The following is a 19,081-nucleotide window of genomic DNA, read 5'->3' as shown; positions in this document are numbered from 1 at the left end:
TGCAGCAGATTTGGAACCATGTGGTGGACAATTTGACGTTGTCCCAAGAGAAGGCTCAGCGCTTTGCTAACCGCCGTCGCTGTGTGGGTCCCCGACTTCGTGTGGGGGATTTGGTGTGGTTGTCTTCTCGTTATGTCCCGATGAAGGTTTCCTCTCCTAAGTTCAAGCCTCGTTTCATCGGTCCTTATAAGATTTTGGAAATCCTCAACCCTGTGTCATTTCGTTTGGACCTCCCAACATCGTTTGCCATTCATAATGTGTTCCATAGGTCATTGTTGCGGAGATATGTGGTGCCTGTGGTCCCTTCTGTTGATCCTCCTGCTCCTTTCTTGGTCGAGGGGGAGTTGGAGTATGTGGTGGAGAAGATCTTGGATTCTCGTATTTCGAGACGGAAGCTTCAGTACTTAGTTAAATGGAAGGGCTATGGTCAGGAGGATAATTCCTGGGTTGTCGCCTCCGATGTCCATGCGGCCGATTTGGTTCGTGCCTTTCATTCGGCTCGTCCTGATCGGCCTGGGAGCTCTGGTGAGGGTTCGGTGACCCCTCCTCAAGGGGGGGGTACTGTTGTGAATTCCGTTCTCGGGCTCCCTCCTGTGGTCATGAGTGGTACTGTGTGAGTTTGTTCTTGGGCTCCCTCTGGTGGCCTTTAGCGATATGGCTGGGCTCAGCTGCTTCATTTCCTTCTATGCTGGGCCTATTTAACTCACCTGGACCTTCATTTGTTGCCTGCTGTCGGTGTATTCAGTCCTGATTCTGAGCTCTCCTGAATATTCCTTTTGACCAGTCTCCTGCTAGAGAAGCTAAGTTTGCTTGTTCATTTTGCTCATTATTTCCTTGAAAACGTTTCTCAGTATATGATGAGTTCAGTCCAGCTTGCTTTTATGTGAGTTTTTGCTTGCTGGTTAGTTCTGGGGTGCAGAGTGCGCCCCTCACATCGTGAGTCGGTGTGGGGTTCTTGTATTCTCTGCGTGGTTTATTTTTGATAGGAATCTGTGCGGTCAGTACAAAAACTATCTATTTTCTGTCTATCTAGTGTTAGCGGGCCTCATTTGCTAAACCTGTTTCATTTCTACGTTTGTATTTTCCCCTTAACTCACCGTTATTATTTGTGGGGGCTGTCTATAACTTTGGGGTTATTTCTCTGAGGCAAGTGAGGTCTTTGCTTTCTCTCTAGGGGCAGTCAGTTTCTCAGGCTGTGAAGAGGCGTCTAGGTTTTTAGGTAACGCTCCACGGCTGCCTTTAGTGTGTTGGATAGGATCAGGATTGCGGTCAGTATAGCTTCCACATCCCCAGAACTTGTCCTAACATTCTGGTTATATGTATCAGGTCAGTTTTGAGATCCTACCACCGGATCATAACACTCCATATAAAGCTGTGCCACATATAATGCTCTGCACCGTTCATTATGGCCCCATAGATGCCCCATATAAAGCTGTGCCACATATAATGCTCTGCACCGTTCATTATGGTCCCATAGATGCTCCACAGAAAGCTGTGCCACATATAATGCTCTGCACCGTTCATTATGGCCCCATAGTTGCTCCACATAAAGCTGTGCCATATATAATGCTCTGCACCGTTCAGTATGGCCCCATAGATGCTCCATAGAAAGCTGTGCCATATATAATGCTCTGCACCATTCATTATGGCCCCATAGATGCTCCATATAAAGCTGTGCCATAAATATATATATATATATATATATATATATATATATATATATATATATATAATGCTCTGCACCGTTCATTATGGTCCCATAGATGCTCCACATAAAGCTGTGCCACATATAATGCTCTGCACCGTTCATTATGGCCCCATAGATGCTCCATATATAGCTGTGCCACATATAATGCTCTGCACCGTTCATTATGGTCCCATAGATGCTCCACATAAAGCTGTGCCATATATAATGCTCTGCACCGTTCAGTATGGCCCCATAGATGCTCCATAGAAAGCTGTGCCATATATAATGCTCTGCACCATTCATTATGGCCCCATAGATGCTCCATATAAATCTGTGCAATATATAATGCTGCTGCTGCTGCAATAAAAAAAAAAAATGACGTACTCACCTCTCTTGCTGCCCGCAGCTCCTCAGCGTCCCGTCTCGGCGTCTCTCCGCACTGACTGTTCAGGCAGAGGGCGGCGCGCACACTAGTACGTCATCGCGCCCTCTGACCTGCACAGTCACTGCAAGAGGACGGGAAGACAGAGCGGCGCCCGGCGTGTGGAACGTGGACAGGTAACTATGACATAGTTACCTGCTCCCGGCGTCCCTGGCTCCTTATCCCGGACAGCTGGTCTCCGGGTGCCGCAGCCTCTTCCTCTGTCAGCGGTCTCTGTTACCGCTGATTAGAGGAATTAATACGCGGCTCCGCCCCTATGGGAGTGGAGTCCATATTCATAACTTTAATGAGCGGTCCCACGTGACCGCTGAACAGGGGACAAGCTGCGGCACCGAAGACCGTGGGACGGGCAGGGGGAGCGCCAGGAGCGCCGGGACTAGGTGATTATGCGACAGTCCTCTCTCCCCCTCACCCGCAGACCCCACCGCCGATCATGACTTGAGCATAAGCCGAGAGGGGCACTTTCAGCCCAAAGATTTGGGCTGAAAATCTCGGCTTATACTCGAGTATATACGGTATTTTGTGTGACATGTCTCTCTGATAGAAGGGCATTATAAATTCAAAGTTTGAAAATTGAAAGCTTATCGCCATATTTATTTTTTTCATAAATAAACGCAAGTCATATCGAAGAAATTTTACCACTAATATGAAGTACAATATGTCACGAAAAAACAGACTCCGGATCAGCGGAATCTGATAAAGCATTCCAGAGCTGTAACCACATAAAGGGACAGTGGTCAGAATTGTAAAAATTGTCTTGGTCATTAAGTACCAAATTGGCTCTGTCAATAAGGGGTTCAGAAATATTTCACAGTTCTGTCCACAGTAGATTGGAAGTCTTGAAATATGAATAACCACAATCATAACAATATTAATGGGGAATCTAGATCTTGGTTTGGCACAGTTATATACTTGAGTAAAGCTGCCCAATGTGGAATATAGCACCTATCATGTATTTAAATTGAATCTATACATAAGTCAAAACAAACCTAGTAGAAATCTTTGCAGTTCTCTAGATGCTAGGCCGGAGTAGTCAATCCATGGAGGCCATATTTTTCGAATTTGGAGATGGCCTTCCTTTTCAAATATATTCTTTGTTTCAGATTTAAGAGCCAATTAATTTTATCTACAAATTCTGTTACTGTGGCTGCGGGCTCTGATAACCAATGCCGGGCTATCAGTTTCCTGGCCATGTATAACATGCGTGCTAAAGCTATTTTGCCATGTTCGTCAGTGCTCAGATCTTCTGTATGTCCCAGTATACATACTATTGGTGAAGAATCTGTATCGACTGAGTATGTTCTATTAATGATCACTATTACATCCTTCCAGAAAGTTTCCAAAGCGGAGCATGTCCTCATTATATGAAGCATATTAGCCGGGGATGTTTTACATCTAGAACATAGGAAGTTTGGTCTAAACCCTATATCGTGGAGAAATTGGGGTGTTCTATATGAAAATCTATGGGATTCACAAAAAGACAACTGTGGAACTCTTCCCAGTATTTCAGACCACAGTCCCTCTGCAATAAAGCCTATCATACCCTCCCATTTTTCTTTTGACTGTATGGGGTGTTTATTAATATAAGGTACAACAGATACCTGTATAGTAATGAGATTAGTCCCCCAGAATTATGTGAGCTGTCTATTCTCTGCATTACATCATTTTTAGCCACTAAATTATTTAGGACGGGACCCTCTGCCTGATATACATGTCGTATCTAAAGAGCCTTATAAAATTCCGTGTTGGTTAGTCCATATTCATTTTGTATTTGAGAGAACTCCTTGAGTGTATTTCCCTCTAAAACACGTGAAAATCTTTCTACTCGTTTTAGGCTTTGTGCCCACGTTGCAGAAATGCTGCGGAAATGCGCAACATTTCCGCAACTCCCTGCCGCGGTAAAACGCATGCACAATTTGCATGCATTTTCCCACGAAACACACGCGTTTTACAAGCGTTTTTAGAAGCATCGCTTGGAAAAGTGATTGACAGGTTGGTCACACTTGTCAAGCATAGTGTTTGACAAGTGTGACCAACTTTTTACTATTGATGCTGCATAGGCATAGATAGAATGTTAAAAATAATATAAAAAATATTGTTATTCTCACCTTCCGACGGCCCCCGATCTCCTCAGCGGCGCTCCCGGTTTGTTCCGTTCCCAGGGATGCTTTGCACGAAGGACCTTTGTGACGTTACTGTCGCGCGACCACGACGTCATTTCAGGTGATTTGCGCAATGCATCCCTGGGAACGGAAGCCGCCGCGTGCACCGCTGAGAGGCGGGAGGACTCTGGGGGCCATCAGAAGGCAAGTATATCACTATTTTTTATTTTAATTCTTTTTTTTACAGAAATATGGTTCACAAAGGCCTGGAGGAGAGTCTCCTCTCCTCCAGACCCGGGTACCATCCGCACATGAAGTGCTCATTTTAAGCATGGTGGGCATAGCCACATGCGTAAAGTGAGCGTTTCAATACAATCCTATGGCGGCGGAATCGCCGCGATTCCGCAGAAATAATTAACATGCTGCGGATTTTACCGCTATGCGATTCCGCAGCGGGAAAATCCGCAGCATGGGCACAGCAACTGCGGAATCCCATAGGATTGCATGGGAATGCGTTTTTTTACGTGTTTCCGCTGTGGCAAAAACGCGGCGGAAACGCATACAAAACGCAACGTGGGCACACAGCCTTAGACTCCAGTTTTTAAACCCTTCCAAATTATATAGATTAGGGAGCCATGGCGTTTCCCACAGTGATGTAAATTGTGAAAATCCTTGTATACCTTGTAGTTTCTTCACTGTCCCCCAAAGTTTGCGTATTAACAGAGTATTTGGGGTTCTGAAAGAGGGCATCTTAAATTTGTGAGCCTCCAATGCTTCATAGAGTGAGTGATTTAAAATGTGATTGGAGTAGTAGACGTTGAACTCCCCCTCCCCCTCCAGGGTCAAGTTAACGGTAACGAGTAACTTATGTACAAATCATTTTTTTTATGTCGAAGTTGTATCCTCTAACACTTTAGTTTACTAAATCGCACTTACTTGGTTAGCTTATGTCCTTTCAGGGCAGTAAGGAAGTCTTGCACTATTTCAGGACTTTGTCGTTGACAGGGACTGTTGGACAAGTATTTTAATGTCTACGAAAAGATCAAGAATTTTATGAGATCAAGACAGATAATCAGACATTTTTATTAAAAATTCTATATTTTATCACAGGTTCAATAAACATTCATAGTTTCCAGTGGCAGAGATGGTTATGACAGTCTTGGCTGTCCCAGCCCCCAATAGGTGGCCCAACATAAATAGATGTTTAAGAAATGAAACATTAGCAGCCACATACAAGTTAAAATTGGAACGTACACTCCTTAAATAATAATAACATAATTATCTGAACTTTGCATTTTCAAGATTAAAATAGAGTCTTTGAGACAGCTCTGTGTTACCTACAGGTAGAAATACAGAATTTGCATTTTGTGAAACAAGAGTGTGGTGAAATTCCTGATTGCATCTCCCAGAGCTGCTGCAGATAACTGACAGACTTCTCCCAATGTACACAGGAGGGAGAAACCTATCAATTACAGCGGGCTGGGAACCATAGCCAGAGACCGGACTAGATTGGGGCCTCACTGGCCTGATTCCCCCAGAGTTACTGCAGAGGATTGACATGACTCTCCCCATATATACACAAGGAAGAGACCTGCCAACAGCATGGAGTGGAGCTGAAAAGAGCCGACTGGGGACCACAGCCAGAGACCGGACTAGATTGGGGCCTCACTGGCCTGATTCTCCCACAGTTACTGCAGAGGATTGACATGACTCTCCCATGTATACACAAAAAAGAGACCTGCCAATAGCATGGAGTGGAGCTGAAAAGAGCCGACTGGGGACCATAGCTAGAGACTGGACTAGATTGGTGCCACCACTGGTCTACTTTTCCCAGAGCTGCTGCAGATGATTGACATGACTCTCCCTATATATACACAAGGAAGAGACCTGCCAATCACATGCAGTGGAGCTGAAAAGAGCCGACTGGGGACCACAGCCAGAGACCGGACTAGATTGGCGCCTCCACTGGCCTACTTCTCCCAGAGTTACTGCAGATGATTGACATGACTCTCCCCATGTATACACAAGAAAGAGACCTGCCAATAGCATTGAGTGGAGCTGAAAAGAGCCGACTGGGGACCACAGCCAGAGACCGGACTAGATTGGGGCCACCACTGGCCTGATTCTCCCAGAGTTACTGCAGATGATTGACATGACTCTCCCTATATATACACAAGGAAGAGACCTGCCAATAGCATGGAGTGGAGCTGAAAAGAGCCGACTGGGGACCACAGCCAGAGACCGGACTAGATTGGGGCCTCACTGGCCTGATTCTCCCAGAGTTACTGCAGATGATTGACATGACTCTCCCTATATATACACAAGGAAGAGACCTGCCAATAGCATGGAGTGGAGCTGAAAAGAGCCGACTGGGGACCATAGCTAGAGACTGGACTAGATTGGTGCCACCACCACTGGTCTACTTTTCCCAGAGCTGCTGCAGATGATTGACATGACTCTCCCCATGTATACACAAGGAAGAGACCTGCCAATCACATGGAGTGGAGCTGAAAAGAGCCGACTGGGGACCGAACTAGATTGGGGCCACCACTGGCCTGCTTCTTCCAAAGTTGCTGGATATGATTGGCAGGCCTCTCCCTGTGTACACACAAGATAGAGACCTATCAATCACATGGAGCAGCACAGGAAAGAGCTGGCGCCACCGGACTAGCCTCGTCTCTGGCTATGGTCCTGGCAGAATATTAAAACTGGCTATAATGACACAGCCAAGCTCTGATTCAAGCTGCTTGCTGTTTGAGCAACATGAATCTGATAAGATTCCCTTTAAAAGGATATTTGCTATTAAAAACAAATTCAAAGATACTATCCAATAAAATAAGATTGAGAAGGGTTTCTTAAGAGTAGTAGACAACCCCTTTAAGCAGTATCATCTTGCTACCAGTACATGCAGGGGCATCTCACAAAATTAGAATATCATCAAAAAGTTCATTTATTTCAGTTCTTCAATACAAAACGTGAAACTCCTATATTATATAGAGTCATTCCAAACAGAGTGACCTATTTCATGTGTTTATTTCTGTTAATGTTGATGATTATGGCTTACGGACAATAAAAACCCAAAAGTCATTAAATCAGTAAATTATAATACTTTATAACACCAGGTTGAAAAAATTATTTTAAATCCGAAATGTTTTCCTACTGAAATGTATGTTCAGTAAATGCACTCAGTACTTTGTCCGGGCTCCTTTTGCATCAATTACTGCATCAATGCAGCGTGGCATGGTGGCGATCAGCCTGTGGCACTGCTGAGGTGTTATGGAAGCCCAGGTTGCTTTGATAGCAGCCTTCAGCTTGTCTGTATTGTTGGGTCTGGTGTCTCTCATCTTCCTCCTGACAATACCTCATAGATTCTCTATGGGGTTAAGGTCAGGCGATTTTGCTGGCCAATCAAGCAGTGATACTGTTGTTCTTAAACCAGGTATTGGTACTTTTGGCAGTGTGGACAGGTGCCAAGTCCTGCTGGAGAATTAAATTCCCATCTCCAAAAAGCTTGTTGGCAGAGGGAAGTGTGAAGTGCTCTAAATTTCCTGGTAGACGGCTGTACTGACTTTGGTCTTGATAAAACACAGTGGACCTACACCAGCAGATGACATGGCTCCCCAAACTATCACTGATTGTGGATCACCCTTGTTGTTTCCAGCAAACACTAACATGTACAGTGTTTCTAGACAATTTTTGATCACACAGTTCAAACAGAACAGAAACAGGCACAGAATGACATCCCAAAAAAAAAAAAAGTTCTTAAATCATAGGGCGCCCTCTAGTGTCAAAGATGGGTATGACATGAGGCTACATTTTCACCAAGGGCTCATTTGTATTTCTCAGGGCTCATTCCAAATTAGTTGGAAATTATCACAGTTTCATCTTCCTTGATTAGAATACAAACTTAAAAAACAAAGTGTTGGCAAGAAGAAAATATTTAGGAAAATGAGAAAAAGAAAATGCTCAGATTTTATGTTAAAAGTATAAACCTGACAACTTCTTTCCACTATGACATGATACTTCTAAAGAATCCAAAAGGTAGAAATGCTGTTTGCTCTTCGGTTCTATGTTGTAACCTTATTATGTTGCATAATCTTCAATAAAAACAAGTTTAAAAATAAGAATCCAAAAGGCCCAACCCAAGAATGCCAAGGCTCACCTCATACATGATCGTATTAAGATTCTGCTGGCCAACGCTGTTCTTGTTTTTTCTTCCATCTCTTTGCTGTGCTTTTAGGTCAGTAAGTAATTGATATACCTTTCATACCGGGAAAAAAGCTTGTTAGAATGAATGTCACGCCTATTACTTATATCCTACAATGTATACATGCCAGTTACTGCACACAATCATGGCCTCTAAAGGAGAATTGCACATAGCACGGACCCCATTTGTCTCCCTCTGTATACATAGAGGCCACTTTTTATATTGGCTTCTATGAACTCTCCCTAGTAAGTTATATGAAGCGGCATTAAAAGCATTGGCATTTTTCAGTGCACTTAAAAGTGGTAGAAATATATTTGATTACTTTTGCACACAAAAAAAATGACAATTTTTTGTCACCATATTCTGATACCCATGGACATGCACACTGATCTTTGTACAGGTTTATTTCATCATGGAATAAGTTGCATTTTTACTGCCATATTAGGGCACATAGGTCATTCCATGTCAAATGAACCAATTCATTTTTCCTCTATACTCGTATTTTTAACTCTTTTGAGATGTCTTTTCTCTGGTAATAGTGTGCTAGCAAATGCAAAGTGTGAAGAAAAAAAATTATATATATTAATTTTATTTTTTTTAAAGTAATTTTCAAAGTTTTGAAACAATGGGAATTAGTGTGTTGTATGCCTATACGTTTCTCCTCATAACTTAGGTCAGAACCAAGATGAAGAAACAGAAAAAACACCATTACACTAAGAACTGTGCAGGCTTCCATTTGATATGTCACAAGAATATCTTTATTAATATTTTATCCATGCGGACACAAACTCAAAATTTTGAAAAGCATTTCCAAAAAAAACTACAGGATATAAAATTTTTAACAAAATCACATGTGCCTCCTATGCTCCTAGCCACATCTGTACCAAAATTCAAGTTGGAACTTCAAAGGGATCATATTTCATAATATACAAGTGCTTCTTATTATATCAGAAAATCATCAAAAAGTGAAATTATTTCAGTTCTTCACTACAAAAGTGAAACTTTATATTGGCTGTAAGCCATAATCATCAACATTAACAGAAAAACACTTGTAATAGATCACTCTGATGGTAATGACTATATAATATATGCGTTTCACTTTTTGTATTGAAGAACTGAAATAAAATAACTTTTAGATGATATTCTAATTTAGTGAGAAGCACTTGTAACTATATGAGCAGTGTCAATTTGAAAATCTCAAATTCAGATCTGTTCAACCTGTGGTCTGAATCATAGAGTCTATATTTTCCAAATAAACTTAAAAGTTTCATGCCCTGTCCTGATCTTAAACTGGGCAAATCATTGAATAAAACTTATAGTGGATACAATGAAAGGTTTTTAAAGGGAACCTGTCTACCCCAAAATCGACGATGAGCTAAGCCCACCGGCATCAGGGACTTATCTACAGCATTATGTAATGCTGTAGATAAGCCCTCGATGTAACCTGAAAGATGAGAAAAAGAGGTTAGATTATACTCACCCAGGGGCTGTCCCGCTGCGATGGGCGTCGCGGTCCGGTCCGGTCCGGGGCCTTCCATCTTCTTACAATGACGTCCTCTTCTTGTCTTCACGCTGCGGCTCCGGCACAGGCGTACTTTGTCTGGTAAAGGTCAGAAAGACCCGGCGCCTGCGCACTGCAGTACTTTGCTCTGCCCTCAACAGGGCAAAGTACGCCTGCGCCAGAGCCGCAGCGTGAAGACAAGAAGAGGACGTCATCGTAAGAAGATATGAGGCCCCGGACCGCGACGCCCATCAGACCGGACCGCAGCGTGACCGCCCCTGGGTGAGTATAATCTAACCTCTTTTTATCATCTTTCAGGATACATCGGGGGCTTATCTACAGCATTACAGAATGCTGTAGATAAGCCCCTGATGCTGGTGGGCTTAGCTCATCGTCGATTTTGGGGGTGACAGGTTCCCTTTAAGATAGTGATGAAGTGAGCCGAATTATACCTGGCAAGAAAGACTGTGTGTCTATGAACGTGAACGGTAAGAAAACATGTTCCCAAGAGGCTGGTTCTTGCTAATTTGAAAGAGACCTATGAATTTTTTTTTTTTTTTTTTTTTAATTCAACTTCTGCCAAAGTAGGATTTTCAAAATGTGCTGCCCTGTGACCTAAGAATTGAGTCTTGGCTGGTGGTAGTGGCGCACACTTAACGCCCCGTCTCACATAGCGAGATCGCTAGCGAGATCGCTGCTGAGTCACAAGTTTTGTGACGCAACAGCGACCTCAGTAGCGATCTCGCTATGTGTGACACGTACCAGCGATCAGGCCCCTGCTGTGAGATCGCTGGTCGTGTCGGAATGGCCTGGACCGTTTTTTGGTCGTTGAGGTCCCGCTGACATCGCTGAATTGGTGTGTGTGACACCGATCCAGCGATGTCTTCACTGATAACCAGGGTAAACATCGGGTTACTAAGCGCAGGGCCGCGCTTAGTAACCCGATGTTTACCCTGGTTACCAGCGTAAATGTAAAAAAAAACAAACAGTACATACTCACCATCTGATGCCCGTCAGGTCCCTTGCCGTCTGCTTCCTGCTCTGACTGACTGCCGGCCGGAAAGTGAGAGCAGAGCGCAGCAGTGACGTCACCGCTGCGCTCTGCTCTCACTGTACGGCGGCTCAGTCAGAGCAGGAAGCAGATGGCAAGGGACCTGACAGACATCAGATAGTGAGTATGTAGTGTTTGTTTTTTTTGGTAACCAGGGTAAACATCGGGTTACTAAGCGCGGCCCTGCGCTTAGTAACCCGATGTTTACCCTGGTTACCCGGGTGCTGCAGGGGGACTTCGGCATCGTTGAAGACAGTTTCAACGATGCCGAAGTCGTTCCCCTGATCGTTGGTCGCTGGAGAGAGCTGTCTGTGTGACAGATCCCCAGCGACCACACAGCGACTTACCAACGATCACGGCCAGGTCGTATCGCTGGTCGTGATCGTTGGTAAATCGCTATGTGAGACGGGGCCTTTAGTATGTGTATCTACAAGCACACCAGAACGCTAAGCTTATGATTGAAGGAGATAAGAACGAAGCGTCATCTAAGGTTAGGGGGCTTAGACATCCGACACTTCCCTTACTTTTGTTTGCCACCCTGAAAAGAAGCGCCCTTGAGGAGCATCGCCCCCAGCGCCCTGTGCGATGAGCGCAATGTCCGGTATGTTGTCTGCTTAGCTGAATGGTAATAAGCCAGCTCTGCTTACAGTAGGATATAAAATACAAAAGTGACTCAATAGCTGTTCATTTGTTTTAAAAAATTGATTTCAGTGACAAAAACTGACATACTACCAAGTTTGAGCAAGGTCTACTAGGTCTATTAATTCTCGGATGGTTCTTCTGCACAGTATAAAAATAGGACAAACTTTACCAATGTAAGCTATTTTGGAGTAGAAGCTGAATGGCACGTTTTTGCCACAGCTCACGGCAAAAAAATGGATTATTATCTTCTCGTCGCACCGGTGAGTAATATGGTTGTTTATTATATTAATTCTTTTACAGGGGACATTGGCTTCAGTGGATTGGCCGTAAGGCGGGTATAACTTTTTGGCTAATTTAGAATCAATAAAAGAGTCAGTGTCATTTGTTCAAATAAAGGACTTTATTCTGGGTGTTATTTTTTTGACAATTTGACTATGGGGTTAGTAATGGGGGTGTCTTATAGATGCCTCTCTATTAATAAACCCTGGGCTTGATGTGACCTGACAAAACAAAGGTGACATCAACCCCAATACTATCACCCCACTTTCCACAGCTCCAGGGAAAGTAGGAAGAGCGAGCAAGATTTGGCACATCTTATGGATGAATCATTTTTGGGGTGGCTGAGAGCTGATGTTTTTAGTCTGGGAGGGGGCCAAGATCCATGTCCCCTCCCTAGGTTATAAATATATAAATATCAGTCTTCAACTGTCCGCCTAAACTTTGCTGGTTATTAATTATAAGAGGACCCTATTTCATTTTTTTTTTTTTTGGGGGGGGGGGGGGGCGGGGGAGGGTCCTCATTTTAATAACCGGCAAATGCTTGGTATACAGCTGTGAGCTGATATTAATAGTGTGGGAAGCTCCTTGGGAATTATCCCATTCCCAGGCTATAAACATCTGCCCCCAGCTGGTTAATGAAATGTCGGGATATCCCATGTCATTGTTTTCAGAAAATAATTTATTCAGTGATAAAATACATGTACAGTAAGCTACACAAGCACTGTACTAATTATATGTCACTGACATCTTTATAGATAGCCATTCTATGTGTGTATATATATATGTATTCTGTTGGGTCACGCTGTGATTTTACTGTACACGGCAGATGAAATGTGGGGTTCTGAAGGACGTGTGGGTAAAAATCTTTTTTTTTTTAATCACACCCATTGACAAGTCTCGTCTGAGATACGAGGACAAACGCAGCATGCTGCGATTTTTTTTTCTCAGCCTAATTCCAGCTGAGAAAAAAAGAAAAAAAAAAAAATTGCAGATGAGCAAGGACTCATAGATTAACATTGGTCCGAGTACAATGAGATTTTTTATCGGATTGCACTTGTCCGTTTTTCTCGACCACTGCTGGGGCTGATTAGTGGGTGCTGGAAACCCCTCAGTTCTGATACTGATTATTTAACTTAGGATAGATCATTAATATTGTTGTACTGCAAAACCCCTTTAACACTGATGTTATGTTCTGACATAGATAAACTCCAATACTAGACAGAAAAAGTGGTACAGCTTATCGATGAGCTTCTACACAGGCAGACACACAACAATCACACATTATTATCACATCTTAGGGATATGCCATTAATATTATACCTGAGGAGGTGGTGATGGTGAACTCTGTTGAGGGGTTCAAGAGAGGCCTGGATGTCTTTCTGGAGCGTAACAACATTGTATCTTACAGTTATTGGGTTCTTTAGAAGGACATAGATCTGGGGATGTATTCTGAAGGAATATAGGCTGAACTGGATGGACAAATGTCTTTTTTTGACCTTGCTAACTATGTTACTATGTAATATTTATCATGTAAGATCTCAAAGTGACATTGATGCGCCCCTCACCAAATACTGGCACGGGGGTCCTGAGCCACCCTTTCTTATTAACCACCAATATCTTAAAAAGCAAGTATTGAGCAGTGGTTGAGGGTTTGTTGTGCCCCTTTAGACAAACTTAGGCCACGTTTACATTATCAGTATTTGGTCAGTATTTTACCTCAGTATGTGTAAGCCAAAACCAGGAGTGGGACAGTCAGAGGAAAAGTATAATAGAAACATATGCACCACTTCTGTATTTATCACCCAGTCCTGGTTTTGTCTTACAGATACTGAGGTAAAAAACTGACCAGATACTGAATGTGTGCACGTGGACTTAAGAGTTATGGAAGCAGGCCAGTGACTTTGCGCTGGTGTTAGACTGCATATATCTTGGGGCAGAATAGGATTTTACCAAAAGGAACGCAGAGAAACCTGTCCCGGATGCCAGCGAGCAAGAATACATGTATAGTAGTAACAGAGGTGTCAGTAGGCCGATCTCGTAGTGGCTTTCCACAGTTCTGTCAGAAGGACACAGTGCACACAGCAGGTCTGCCCTCAGCCCAGATACTCCTGTGAGACCGGCACAGCAAGTGTATCATGGAGTAGCTCATAACACGATTCTCTGACATATAGTTAATCAAAAACACAGAGCCAGTAAGAATGCACAGTATGTACATACCTCAAAATTGCTTAGCAGCGCTGCATTTGCATCTTTCCTACAATTACAGAAAAACAATTATTACAATAATGATACATTATGTAATCTTCATGCATGTCAGAAGAAAACTATGGAAACTTTGTTCAAGTAAAGCAATAAAAAAAACTTTTTACTGATAAATTTGGGCTGATTTTGTACATGTTGCAGGTTCTGCGATAGAATCCTGAGCTCCTCCTGGCACCAACTCGGACTGTTCCCATAGTAAGCTGTGCTGCCAATTCTCCGTTTTCTGTGCAAACTTTTAGGCCACGTGCACACTATCAGTATTTGGTGAGTTTTTTACCTCAGTATTTGTAAGCCAAAACCAGGAGTGGATGAAAAATAAGAGTAGTGAAGTGTTTCTATTACACTTTTCCTCTCCTGGTTTTGGCTTACAGATTCTGAGGTAAAAAAACTCACCAAATACTCAACATGTGAACATGGCCTTATAGCCAGTGTAGAATTAACTCCCAAAAACTAGCACGATATCGTGACTGCTCCTCTGTACTCAGTGTCCTTATGGATCCCGTGGTTACCTCAGTAATCAGATTAAGCATCACTGTTCGTGATGAGCAGGCGTGCTTTCATAAGGTGTTATACGAGCACGCACGTGTACTAATCGAGTATTTTCGGGATGCTCAAAAAAAAAATGTGAGCCGCCGCGGCTCTAATACCTTATCCAAGCATGCTCGCTCGTCATTTATCACTATTTTATTATATACTTCAATATTGTATTATAGCAGTATATAATAAAAAGTAATCAAATGACAGCAAACTCCCTAGAAGGACTAAACCAATAAAGTAGAAATTAATAAATGTTCTTAGAGATATTATATAAAAAAAAAAATAACCTCCCTTTTCCCAATTCAAAAATAAATTAAAAATAATTGGTCAGTAGAAGTCCCTATTATGGGAATATAAGATGAAATTAACCCTAATAGTATAAAAGAAAAAAAAAGGCAGAATTTAATCTTTTCAATTACCAGATCTCCCCCTAAGGGCTCATTTCCACATGCGAGGCACACGTCCGTATCTCGCATGTGGAAACCAAGCTCTGGCGCCGGCACTTTGGAGCGGAGCTGTGCAGCTCCATGTGTTCCTATGCGGCCGCACGCTCTGCTCTGCAGTGCCGGCTCCACAGCTTGGTTTCCACATGCGAGATACGGACGTGTGCCTCGCATGTGGAAATGAGCCCTAAGGGTATGTGCACACGTTGCGGATTCCATTGTGGATTTTTCCACGCAGATTATCTGCAGATTTTGTGCAGATTTCACCTGCGTTTTTACACCTGCGGATTCCTATTATGGAATAGGTGTAAAACGCTGCAGAATCCGCACAAAGAATTGACATGCTGCAGAAAATACACTGCAGCGTTTCCGCGCGTTTTTTTCCGCAGCATGTGCACCGCGGATTTGGTTTTCCATAGGTTTACATGGTACTGTACAACGCATGGAAAACTGCTGCGAATCTGCAAGGCCAAATCCTCTGCGTATCCGCAGCCAAATCCGCAACGTGTGCACATGGCCTAAAACTGCAATAAAAGTAGATTGAAATGTCATATGTATACCAGAATGGTATCAATAAAACCTACATCTTCGCATTCAAAAAACAAGCCCTCAAACAGCGCCATCAACATAAAAATAAAATAACCTCCTTCCGACATGTGGCATAATAGTACGCACATGTCGGATTCCCCGTTTGGTGTGGGCTCTGGCGCTGAGCCCGCACCTTTCCGGGCACATGAAAGCTGATCTATACAGCTCACATGTGCCCGCAATAGCCGCGGATGGAATCGCGATCCACCTGTGGCTGTTATCTAGTTCAATACCAATGTCAATCTCTGACAGCAGCATTTAACTTGCATTTGCAGGAAGCGCGTCACTAATCCCACCCATCGGTGACATGATTGCGGGTCACCGATGGGTCGGCATGACAGCCAGAGATCTGCATCAGACCTCTGTGGCTGTCACTGACAGATAGCTAAGTGTTAGAGTTAGTGCATCTTAGGCTTCTTTCACACTTGCGTCGACCCGACGCACGTTGTGAAAATTGTGCACAACGTGGGCAGCGGATGCAGTTTTTCAACTCATCCGCTGCCCATTCTATGTCCCGGCGAGGAGGGGGCGGAGTTCCGGCCGCGCATGTGCGGTCGGAAATGGCGGACACGACGTACAAAAAAACGTTACATTGAACTTTTTTTGTGACGATGGTTCCGCCAAAACACAACGGATCCAGTGCACGACGGACGCGACGTGTGGCCATCCGTCGGCAATACAAGTCTATGGGCAAAAAACACATTCTGCGGGCACATTTGCAGGATCCGTTTTTTGTCCAAAACGACGCATTGCGACGGATGCCACATGACGCAAGTGTGAAAGTAGCCTAAGGCTTCTTTCACACTTGCGTCGGTACGGCGCCGTCGCAATGTGTCGGCTTGACGTACGTTGTGAAAATTGTGCACAACGTGGGCAGCGGATGCTGTTTTTCAACTCATCCACTGTGCAGTCTATGTCCCAGGGAGGAGGGGGCGGAGTTCCGGCCGCGCATGCGCGGTCGGAAATGGCGGACGTGATGTACAAAAAAAAGTTACATTGAACTTTTTTGTGACGCCGGTCCGCCAAAACACAATGGTGATCCGTCGGCAATACAAGTCTATGGGCAAAAAAACGCATCCTGCGAGCACATTTGCAGGATCCGTTTTTTGCCCAAAACGACGGATTGTGACGGATTGCTAAAAACGCAAGTGTGAAAGGAGCCTTAGAGATGCGCCTTTTCTGAGGTGGCTGAGAGCTGATATTTTTAGCCTGGGAGAGGGGACATTATCCATGGCCCCTTCCTAGGCTATTAATATCAGCCCACAGCTGTTTGACTAGCTTTTGTTGCTTATTAATTATAGGAGGGACCCTATGTCATTTTTGGGGGGGTCCCCCATTTTAATAACGAGCAAATGCTTAGTATACAGCTCTTAGCTGATATTATTAGCCTGGGAAGCTCCCTGGGTATTACCCCTTTCCCCGGCTCTAAACATCAGCCCCCAGCTGTCAGCTTTCCCTCTGCTGGTAACAAAATGTCAGGGGGTCCCACAACATTTTTTTACTGAAAGGACTGATTATATATCTCATGCACAGATTTAGATTAATCTTTTTGTATCTATCTGTATATCTAGCTGATCTCTAAGCAGAATATTTCCTTAGAAAACTGTGCAAATGACAGAGAATTGCTCTCTGGAAAAGCTCATGTTATCATTGCATGGACATCGGACTGTACTCGTCCCACTTTCCTGCACTGCCATCAGACTGTTTTTCTCATGGTGATGGCTAGGAGCCTTTCCTGGCTGCATGCACACACCGGTGTGGCGACCTCCGCTCCAGCAGCCCGCCCCGGGGCCGCGATCCCGGCCTCACTGTACTCCCTGCAGCCACCGGCAGTCCGGCACTGTGATCATCGCCAATACCCCGTGCGCAGCCCCATCCCGGTCCCAGTACACACACACACACACATACACCTTACACTTCCATGCTGCCGAGTCTCCGCGGTGTTACATCATATCCATACCCCCGGAAACCAGATCCTGTTACAAGGTTCCGATTGTCCCCGAGCCGCAGTAAATAGACGGAGACTATCAGCAGTGCATGTCTATAGTCGTCATGGCAGGGGCGATCTGTGACCCTCCCTATGGCACAGTGTGTCAGGGATCGCTCACAGCAGTCACTGTGGTCACACTCACCAGGAGGGCGCTAGGACCCCACTGACAGCCGCCTCACCTGTGATTGGGCAGTGAGGCAGGAGGGGGCGGGCACGTGACGTCACCGCACACTGGCAGAGTGGCCGGTCCCGGTCAGTGATCAGTTGCAGGAAGACACCCGAGTGCCAGGTGAGTGCCACTTGTTCTGTAGCACCACAGTCACAGTGGAGGAGCTGTCACAGACACTTCGCTCTCCTCACGTGTTTCCTCTCTTTGGTTTCTGTCCTAATGCCACATTCTGTGGGTAGAAATCATTGGACAGCTCCCATTGTTTTCATCAGTTCTTGTTCCCATCACTTTGGTGACACCGATTGCTTAGGACACAACCTGCCACCGGCTATGTCTACTACACCCCAGAAATGAATGTCACGGGGGCATTGGCTGTACAACTGGAGGCCATTTACCAGACTAGCTGGTGCCCATCAGATCAGTGTTACATACCCATTGAGGGATGGGCACACACACATAGTGCCCCAATGATTGGACATAAAAACTGTATATACAGTCAATCCATGGAAATGACAATGTCGGTGGTCCGGCCGCAGGGCACAGTCGCACTGCGAGAGAGCGGATGTCAGTGCCGCCATCAGAAGGGTTGGGAAGGCTGGTATTCTTGGCAAACAAATCACTGTCAGCGTAGGGCTAATGCGTCATCAATCACACACTGCCTAAGGCAAAAGAAACCCTCAAACTAAAGACCTTGATTAATATAGAACTCTTATTGTGTTAATGAGTAGTAGGGATAAAGTGCATAGGGTTAAAAGCTCACAGGGTGAGAATAGGCATCTCAGCTAGGGATGGGCTCATCTCCCTTCTGCAGTACTCCCCAAGGGACGTTATCTATGTCTCCAGACTACGCTGTAGTATTCTTCTTCTCTAGCATGTATTAGTTATAACCTCTCTTCACCTATGCAATTAACATAAAAGCTCATTATCCTCCCCAACACGTTTCCCCATACTGGCTTCATCAGGCGACTAAGGCTATAATTATTACTTTAGGGGTTCTTTAGCATTGGGCAGTTTGTAATTGATGGCTGTTATTCTTCTTCACACTTTTGCTCACTGATTGTGAAATGAAAGGAAATAAAATCGTCTTTTTTGCAGTTTTTCAAGCCCATACATTACTTTTAGGGTGTCTATGTGGAGGAAACCGATCAAAAATTCAGAATGGCTGCATGTTGGGAACCAGG

At 44.3% G+C, this 19,081-nt stretch overlaps 2 protein-coding genes across 6 annotated transcripts in view; one reads left to right on the top strand and one right to left on the bottom strand.

The window, feature by feature from the left end:
- CRCP (CGRP receptor component) overlaps nucleotides 1-17,865 on the bottom strand; it is a 29,695-nt gene extending 11,830 nt beyond the window's left edge. Inside the window, exons 1-4 of the mRNA XM_077296382.1 lie at nucleotides 17,657-17,865; nucleotides 14,129-14,165; nucleotides 8,394-8,492; nucleotides 5,168-5,262 (exon numbers count right to left, since the gene is read on the bottom strand). Of these exons, the coding sequence (XP_077152497.1) occupies nucleotides 5,168-5,262; nucleotides 8,394-8,492; nucleotides 14,129-14,165; nucleotides 17,657-17,664 (239 nt within the window). The 5' untranslated portion in view covers nucleotides 17,665-17,865. The remainder of the gene's footprint in view (nucleotides 1-5,167; nucleotides 5,263-8,393; nucleotides 8,493-14,128; nucleotides 14,166-17,656) is intronic.
- The window catches only part of ASL (argininosuccinate lyase), a 70,580-nt gene continuing 69,221 nt past the window's right edge, over nucleotides 17,723-19,081 (top strand). For 2 of the 5 annotated variants that reach the window (XM_077296381.1, XM_077296380.1), the window contains exon 1: nucleotides 17,967-18,020. The gene's annotated coding sequence lies outside the window, so the exon portion shown is untranslated. Of the gene's footprint in view, nucleotides 18,021-19,081 lie in introns of all 5 variants that reach the window. The other 3 variants (XM_077296379.1, XM_077296378.1, XM_077296376.1) reach the window with 2 other exon arrangements.

Source organism: Ranitomeya variabilis, chromosome 3, assembly GCF_051348905.1.
Source record: "Ranitomeya variabilis isolate aRanVar5 chromosome 3, aRanVar5.hap1, whole genome shotgun sequence".
Lineage (NCBI taxonomy): Eukaryota > Metazoa > Chordata > Amphibia > Anura > Dendrobatidae > Ranitomeya > Ranitomeya variabilis.
Note: the sequence above shows the minus strand (reverse complement) of the source record. Positions and strands in the feature narration are given on the sequence as shown.